This window comes from Mya arenaria, chromosome 16 (genome assembly GCF_026914265.1).
Source record: "Mya arenaria isolate MELC-2E11 chromosome 16, ASM2691426v1".
Lineage (NCBI taxonomy): Eukaryota > Metazoa > Mollusca > Bivalvia > Myida > Myidae > Mya > Mya arenaria.
Genome location: NC_069137.1, coordinates 33,439,800 through 33,449,407, shown reverse-complemented (window position 1 = coordinate 33,449,407; position 9,608 = coordinate 33,439,800). Strand labels below are relative to the sequence as shown.

The window sequence follows — 9,608 nt, the reverse complement described above, 5'->3', positions numbered from 1 at the left end:
CTTAGTCATCTATATAATTTGCGACAAAATGTTCATGCATGCATTGGTGGTTATTGTTGAATAAAAAATATACATCCTATAAGCATGTTTGAATTGACGATAGCACAATTACTCAAAACGTCGGGTAACTCGGGCTTTAGGGTCGATTCTTAGCGTCATCGAGTTATCGCCAATCTACTATAATCACCTGTATAAACGCATGTAGGCGGATCGCTGTTCCATTGTCCACTACTGTTACATAATGCTGAAGTCGGGCCTGATATGGTGTAACCTTGGTTACAGTAGAATGTTGCAGTTGCCCCGAATGTCGTTCCTAAGAAACGGGAGTGAGCGAAATATAGTTTACATTTTTATTTATATTCAGAGATTTCAGCATGGTGACCATGCATTTAAAATGCATTTAAATATATTATGTTAAATAACTTCTTAAAAAAACTAACAACTCTTATTTGTTTATTATTAATTTCCAATTGGTTTAATTTATAATTACATTAGCTATGAATAATGATTATTTGTATAAGTGAGAAATTAAGATTTTCTACTCGAAAAGTGTCAACCCTAAATGGCCATGAGCCAATAAACAAATACACTGGAAATGGCCCCTATTGTGACACCAGTGCAATAAATAGGAGATGCACAGCAGGGGATTATCATGCCCAACATTCCTTAAACTAGGCCATTAAGAGGTCAATCAAACACCAAACCACTTTTAAAATAAAACTGGTGGTGCTGAATCGGTACAATATATAACTGTCTTACATCGGAAAAAGCCTTATCATCTTTACCATCGGGTGTTAGTGCCAATCCATTAACCGGATGTGCAATATATCCACAATCTAGTATAGTGCATGCAGGTGGTGGCAGATTCCATTTTCCATTTGCAAGGCAAGTTAACCGCAAGGCACCAGAAATATTGTAACCCTGGTTGCAAAAATAAGTTGCTTGATCCGAATATTTCGTCCCATTATTTAGAAGCTTGTATGTTCCATTCAAAAGAACAGCTGGCTGGTTGCAATCCACTAATATGCAGGAAGGTTCGCTTCCACTCCATGATTCATTTGCTTGACAGATCCGTAAGGAATCCCCGTCTAGATTATACCCAATTTGACACGTATAATTTGCGATATGGGTATATGTAGTTCCCGAAGTATAATTAACGTATCCATTCAGTGAGTCATTCAGTGGTAAACAATCCACTGGGTTGCAGGTTGGTTGAGAGGCATTCCAAGAGCCATCAGCGGAGCAAATGATGTACGATGAGCCGAATAAATTGTACCCATCCGAGCAGTTGAATTGAGCTATAGAGTTAAAAACGGTGGATCTATAATTTACAAATCCATTCGGTGGATTGTTTAGCGCTGAACAATAAACTTCGCTGCAGACGGGAAGGGTTCCGATCCATTGTCCACTGGATTCACACAAGAACGTTCCGTTGACAGTCATTTGAAATCCTGTGTTACAGGCATACACCACCAAGCTGTTTAATGTTGTGCCAGGTGATGAAACGAAGGTCGCGTTTGTCACATTAGGAGGGCTTCCACAATCTATGAAACTACATACCGGTAATATTCCACCCCACGTTTCATTTGAGATGCATAACAATTCAGATGAACTCTCAAGAGTGTAGCCAGGATTACAAGTGTATTGTGCAATGCTTTCTCCCGTTCCAGATGTAAGCGAATACGTTGAATAAGATATATTCGGTGGGTTTTCACATCCTTCACAAGACAAACCGCTGCCAATCCAATCACCGCCAGCCGAACATTCCATCATGGGATCGCCGTTTAGAGTGAACCCATCGTTACAGGCATATTCCACTGTACTTTGCCAAGTGTAAGATACAGAGCTTTCGGCAACTGTTGTTCCGGATGAAAGCGTATATGATGCATTCGCAATGGTCGGAGGTTTGTCGCAATATACTGGACTACAAACGGCCGTCAGTCCGTCCCACGCATAATCTGCTAGGCAGGTCCTACGTATCGAATAAATTAGAATAAATGCAACATCACAGATCTTGAGTACGAACAATATTTACCGATGTAAGTATAAGAATCGATTCATTACATGAATCTCAATTGACAGAAAAGTTAGTTCGACACTGTCGCCGTCACTATACTAGAACTACAAGGTCCTTATATTCTTTTGAATCATGAACAGTTGTGCTGTTTGTTTTAAGAGGTGTTTGTTTAAATGTTTGATAGGTATCGAAATATGTCTAATATGCATTCTTCACAGTGAATGCACTCGTTTAGACCGCTAGATGGAATAATATTTCTTATTTATTTTGTGAAGAATGTTTCTAATCACCAATGACTTTGTCGGTTACCGCGGGTCACATTATATGAGCTCTTACAAGTACATGACGAAGTGTAGAGCTTATTCAAGTACCTGATTACGGTCGATGTACTAAATATAATACCAATTTTTGTAAAATCAAACCTTATGACATCTCCTGAGGAGTGTTCGTAGCCGGAATTGCAAGTTGTTTCAAGAGTATCACCCGGACTGAACCCTGACATTTTTACTGTGTATTCAGTGGTGTTGGTTATTACAGGGCATTCTGAAAAAGGATATATGGCTATCATTGTTACTGTGTAATTAGTTGTGTTGGCTATGACAGGGCATTTGGAAAAGGAACATATCCCTGTCAGTGTTACTGTGTATTGTATTCATAGGTGTGGACTGATATAGGGCAATCTGAAAAGAAACAGAACTCAGTCAGTGTTTCTGTGTATTCATAGTTGTGGACTGATATAGGGCATTCTGAAAAGGAACATAACTCAGTCAGTGTTTCTGTGTATTCAGTGGTCTTGGCTATTTTAAGACATTCTGAAAAGGAACATATCCGTGTCAGTGTTACTATGTATTCAGTGGTTTTGGCTATTGTAGGACATTCTGACAAGGAACATATCCGTGTCAGTGTTACTGTGTAATTAGTTGTGTTGGCTATGACAGGGCATTTGGAAAAGGAACATATCCCTGTCAGTGTTACTGTGTATTCAGTGTGTGGACTGTTATCGGGCATTCTGAACAGGAACATAATCCTGTCAGTGGTACTGTGTATTCAGTGGTGTTGGCTATTGTATGACATTCTGACAAGGAACATATCCGTGTCAGCTCTACTGTGTATTCAGTGGTGTTGGCTTTTGTAGGGCATTCTGAACAGGAACATATCCCTGTCAGTGTCACTGTGTATTCAGTGGTGTGGACTGTTATTGGGCATTCTGATCAGGAACATAATACTGTCAGTGGTACTGTGTATTCAGTGGTGTGGACTGTTATTGGGCATTCTGATTAGAAACATAATACTGTCAATGGTACTGTGTATTCAGTGGTGTTGGCTATTGTAGGACATCCTGACAAGGAACATATCAGTGTCAGTGTTACTGTGTATTCAATGGTGTTGGCTTTTGTAGGGCATTCTGAACAGGAACATAATCCTGTCAGTGGTACTGTGTATTCAGTGGTGAGGAAAGATATTGGGCATTCTGAAAAGGAACATAATCCTGTCAGTGGTACTGTGTATTCAGTGGTGTGGACTGTTATAGGGCATTCTGAAAAGGAACATATTCCTGTCAGTGATACTGTGTATTCAGTGGTATGGACTGTTATAGGGTATTCTGAAAAGGTACACATCCCTGTCAGTGTTACTGTGTACTTCGCCGTGTAGGCTATTAAGGGCCTTTCATAGTGCAAATGGTAATTTTATAAAGGCAAAGTCATGTGTTGTATAATAATATGAAAAATTAACACATTACTGAATCTTAAATGATGACATCAGAAAAGTCAACAAATGAATGTGACACAATCGAAAATAAATGATCCTACTTACCTTGAGTACACGTTCGATGATATATGTCGAACGACCCGGAAATCAAATATGACGTCACACAATCATCTCCGCATGTGTATATGTAGCAAGTACCGCTTGAATACCGAAATGTGCGGCAGTATGGAATGTCGAAACATGCCAGAAAACACGCGCTCTCGTCAGGTGTGCTGACAGTCTCGTAGGTGTGGTTGACGTTTCTGCTTGGGTGTTTCGATAGGACAAATTCTAAGCAGGCTGGAATAAACGAATAAAGGCTAATGCTTCACAAATGTAGTATCGTAATTGATGTCATGCAATATTGAGGTATTGTAGTGTAATATCGTAATTGATGTTATACAATATTGAGGCATTGTAGTGTCATATCGTAATTGATGTCATGCAATATTGAGGCATTGTAGTGTCATATCGTAATTGATGTTATACAATATTGATGTATTGTAGTGTCATATCGTAATTGATGTTATTCAATATTGATGTATTGTAGTGTCATATCGTAATTGATGTTATTCAATATTGATGTATTGTAGTGTCATATCGTAATTGATGTCATGCAATATTGAGGCATTGTAGTGTCATATCGTAATTGATGTCATGCAATATTGAGGTATTGTAGTGTCATATCGTATTTGATGTCATGCAATATTGAGGCATTGTAGTGTCATATCGTAATTGATGTCATGCAATATTGATGTATTGTAGTGTCATATCGTAATTGATGTCATGCAATATTGAGGTATTGTAGTGTCATATCGTAATTGATGTTATTCAATATTGAGGCATTGTAGTGTCATATCGTAATTGATGTTATACAATTTTGATGTATTGTAGTGTCATATCGTAATTGATGTCATGCAATATTGAGGTATTGTAGTGTCATATCGTAATTGATGTTATACAATATTGAGGTATTGTAGTGTCATATCGTAATTGATGTCATGCAATATTGAGGTATTGTAGTGTCATATCGTAATTGATGTTATACAATATTGAGGTATTGTAGTGTCATATCGTAATTGATGTTATTCAATAGAACACTGATAGCCAAGCCTACAATTTTATAAAGTGTTAACGTCATTGTCAAAATAACATTGCTTATGCGCGGCATAACAGAACCTATTTTCATTGTTTTCTTAAATTATGTCATCATCTGATGTGTACTCTAAAATATGACACGTTTTCCAGTGTTACAGTATTTAATACGACACACGTTGTCCAGTATACTAACATATGTTATATATTGTCCTGCGTACGTACATATGTGACACTTTGCCAGATGTCTTACAAACCTTACACCTTTTCGAAAGACAAGTAGCTAAGCGTACGTACATATTTGGCACGTTGTCCACGCTTGCCACCTTTCCGCGGATGATGTATACATCGTGTTTTCATGATCGAACATTTTACACTTCCCTGAAGATGAAGTTGGGTTCCAACGAACACTGTCATAGAAGGAAACACTGAAAAATCAATAACGAAAACCTTTAAGAATTGAAGAGTTGTCCTTATGTTACATACGCAAAATAAGCACTTCTTCATCGATAATACTGCCTTAATAGAAATGTATTCGTATGCATCGTTATCGTTCTTAATGTAGCCTTAGTTGATCATGTTTTGTTGGGTGCCGTCACGAGGACGTGCTTGATGCGTGTTATACGCCGCACATGTGTAAGTTGTCATTATTTCACGATTTCCAACGGATGATCTGATCAGGTTACTACGGTGTCCTTTAAAGGGGCTGTACACCAGACTGGCACCAATAAAAGTGTTTTACTCTTTGATATCATAATTGTAAGAAAATACCAAAATGTAAAAATAAATCGAGTCGGAGACCGAGTTCGACCGGTGTCGCCAAAATTGCAGTCCAGTGTTGTATCTGCTGTGCTACGAACGCTTACCCAAATCGGTTGGAATATTTAAGCTATATACCTTACTTGGTAATATCACGTGATAACATCGACTAGCCAATCACGTATAAGGAATGAATTCTACTAGACATACCTAGTAATCTTGTTTAATGCAAACAATACGAAAAAACTATGTGGTACTTCAGTTAGTTAGTTTCAATGCAATGTACACATCGATACCAAGTTTATGTCAGTTTTCGACAATTTTCTCTTTTTTTTTCGCTATTTCATCATACGGAGTACAGCCCCTTTAAGGGCAATCGCGATCCTACACCTCGCATTTTAATTGCTCAAAACATTTGTTTGTTACAATTTCGCATATTTTTTTTTTTTAAACTGGTAGTACTTTGTTTCTTAAAGTGAAACTCTTATTCAAAATCAGTGCATACACATGCGTAAAAAACATCAATTTTGACTGATAAACCTTTAACTACTTACTTAATAATGCATTTATGGAAAATATGAATTAATGATAACACGATTGTAACCGTGTATTTAATAGTTGAAAACGCAATAATATTAAATGATTGGTGGATGCTAAAAGATCTACTGTGGTCTACTATAGTCTCATTAGGTAGAAATACCGTGTTTTATGCTCATTTCTGTCAAATTAAACTCGGTATCCTTCGTAAGAACCATTGTTTTCGACATTTATTTATCCCTTTTGGAATATTAAAACAATTGTATTAATTGTGGTAAATCTTAATTGGAGTAAGAGGGCATCTTTAAACTTTTATGTTTTATTCGAAATTCGTTAAACAAAAAGTGCACGATTTGACTTTTATTTCGTCATCTTTTTTAGCATCCTTTTCAATTACAGACGAACCTCGCTTGGCTCGATTTCCTCGTTGGCTCGAACAGGATCAAAAGACAAATCTTGTTCCAATAAATGTTAGCATTACTGCTTGGCTCGAATTTCACAAGGCTCGAGGTATTTTCGCCTTGGAGTTCGAGCCAACGGGGTTCGGCTGTAATTTGTCTGGAGAAAAATAAAGCGGGATACTTATTGTTGAGTCGGCACATCATTTTACATCGACTACCTTGATATTTTACTATATAAAGTACTGAACAAATTAAAAAACAAACAAACTTGAAACATATTAGTAAACAAATACCGCGTTTTCTTGGACATTTTCAAAAAGCTAGAGGCGGGATCGCGATGACCCTAATAGGATTCCATCGGTTATGATCACGCTTTGACTGCTTTTCTGTTTAAAACATTCGTGGCACAACCACAACAAATAAGGATTTAAAAAAATGTTTGTGTCCCTCCCTTGTTAGGTATTTTGCACGATTTCTAAACTAAATCAGATAGGTAAAATATGTGCCCGCAATATTTAAAACGTAGCGAAATCTTAGGGCAGTCGTAGTCAGTCGGGCATAGTTTTAAAGACATTGGATGGGCATTCATTGTTGTAAGCAATGTAAATAACTACGGAATTTATTTTGCGTATGAAACAATTCAATATAAAAGCACGCCCTTTATTGCATTATAGACTTATGCTACAAAACAGCATATACACAAAACCCGTGCGATTTAAATGATACATTACTTGCTCTCGTTTTGAATAATTGTTTGTTGAAACGACTATTATTGTATAATTTATCAATAAAAGACATGTTTTTGCATGGTAATCGTACATACTAAGAATGGTTTTATGTTGTTTGTGCTTTAAATGAATATAGGAATATCATTCCTTTTATTATAATGACCCTCTTCAATATGCTCTCTACTAAATCAATCGGCTCCAGTCGCCGATTAAGATTTGGTCGACATTGTGTTACGTTAGTCGCAACCTTTTACGGTTGTCATAACGGGCCTGTCACACACGACCGATGTACTTGCCGGGACGAAATCGGAGCACACAATTAACAACGTCGAGAAAATCGGGGGAGCTCCGCCGAAAAAGCTTTTCGAAAAATCGTAACTGGCCCGAGCAATACCGAAGTAATACCGGCCCGAAATACAACTATTCTGTCACCGATTTTATACCGAGTGCCTCCTTGTTCTACCGATGTGCCACCGCTGACCGAAGCTATAGGGGACTGATACCATTGCACTGCCGTTGTACTACCGATTCATGGTATCAGTCCGGTAGTAGTACGGTAAATGATGTTTTATGGCTATAATGATTTACGCTTTAAGAAATTGGAAATTTTCTGCAGTTCTTCAACTAATTGTGATCTGTTTTATTGTTTTATCTTAAATGACTTAAATTGAAGGCTGAGTCACAAAATGTAAAATAACGTCAGACCTGTCAATCTGTAGAAGGCAGCTTTAATGTTACATTCTAAAATTTAACAACACAAAACTGTGTTCTGGATTGCTGTAAAGAGTGGAACAAAAATCCCAAGACTGAGACAAGATAATAGCATAATTTATGACCGTCAAGTTCCTAAGCCCAAAGCCTCACAGTATTTACAGTTTCATGCACAAATAATGATGTGTAATGATGACAAGCTCTATTGCTGAATTTCAGCAGACCTGTTAAATATGCACAAGACTGGCTGGGAATATACACAGTAAATTACTCATTGCTTTGCTTATTATTATTCAGACAAAAATCTGGACTGTATAAACCAGTGTATATTTGAGACGGGTTTGTCCAATGACCAAAAACCTGGTAAACACATTGCTGGAAAACACTTAAGAACATACAATAGAGTGTGCAAGGGATGGGGGGGGGGGGCATTGTGTTCATAGACTATTGTGTAAGGGACTGCTTATCATGAATAGGGTCGGTCGGGGAAGTGGGGTATAAAATGTTTCAAATACTACCGGAAATCATTTGAAAATTCCTTAACTTACATTATTGTGTGCAAGGTGGTTGGGGAGGGTAGGACTGTCATTGGAGGAGTGTATATTGAGTGAAACAGATGGCGGCAGTAGGAAAGACTGTAAAAGGGTCTCACAAATGCTTGTTTTTAATAGGAAAACACATTAAATTTCTGATTATTTATTTCATGAGACGAGGGGGTAGGGGAGGGTGGGGGTTCATTCTACATTGCGTGTAAGAAGGGTGTAGGAAGCCGGATGAGGAAGGAGAGGCTTAAAATGCCCCAAATCAATTTGTGCAAGGGGTGGAGGAGACTGGGGCTGTCACTGGAGGGCCTGGCGCTATATCAAGTTTGAGGTGTGGGGGTTTCGGAACGATATCCAGAGAGGGAGTGCTATAAAAGGATCTTTTTCTTATCATATACATCATTGTGTGAGGAGGCTTGAGCTCTCAAGAAAGCTTAATCAAATGCTATTTTATTAACTAAATGTTTTTCCTTTCACCAAATTTAATGTGTGAGTAGGGTATGGTCGGATATTGTCAGAAAGTTTGATGTTAAAGCGGCACCCTCATAGATTAAATGTTATAGCAACTTTTTATTTCTTGTCTGGGAAACAGTATGTTTTACTTAAATGTTGAGGGCTTCCATTTAGAATGCCCTATTCAACTTACTTTTTGTAAAATTGTATGCATGAATATAAGTACAACACGGCTTTTATAAATACTTGTTCCAATATTTCTTCAATTTACTATATGCTTTTATTTCCGGGCAACAGGCTCAGTGTTATGTTGTTTAAATATTCTGTATGTTTGTTCATCATGTCAAAAAATAGCTCATTCTTGTAAACATATACCTGACTAATTAATATTCTTGTATCTTGTATATGGTAACTTGGAATTATGCACTTCCTTTCAATCAATTTTGGAAGTTTTTCACCATAATTTGAAAGATTTAAGTCTTTTTTGGCAAATATAACATGCCAATTTCACCGATTTATATCATAATAATTAATTTTGCTTGTAAACTGATTGAAATTTTTAGCATAAAAGTAATATTGACACCAGGTTTTGATATTTTGAACTTCCAAGCTTTCA

General features: G+C 37.3%; 1 protein-coding gene across 1 annotated transcript; it reads right to left on the bottom strand.

Moving 5' to 3' along the window:
* Window positions 1-1,352: 1,352 nt before the first annotated feature.
* Window positions 1,353-5,268, bottom strand: LOC128221569 (sushi, von Willebrand factor type A, EGF and pentraxin domain-containing protein 1-like). Its single transcript, XM_052930174.1, has 5 exons — window positions 5,159-5,268; window positions 3,833-4,066; window positions 2,440-2,560; window positions 1,734-1,972; window positions 1,353-1,408 (listed from the first exon to the last, which is right to left on the bottom strand). Exons 1-5 carry the CDS (start codon window positions 5,229-5,231, stop codon window positions 1,353-1,355), a joined length of 723 nt encoding a protein of 240 aa, XP_052786134.1. The 5' UTR covers window positions 5,232-5,268.
* Between the last annotated feature and the right edge of the window lie 4,340 nt (window positions 5,269-9,608).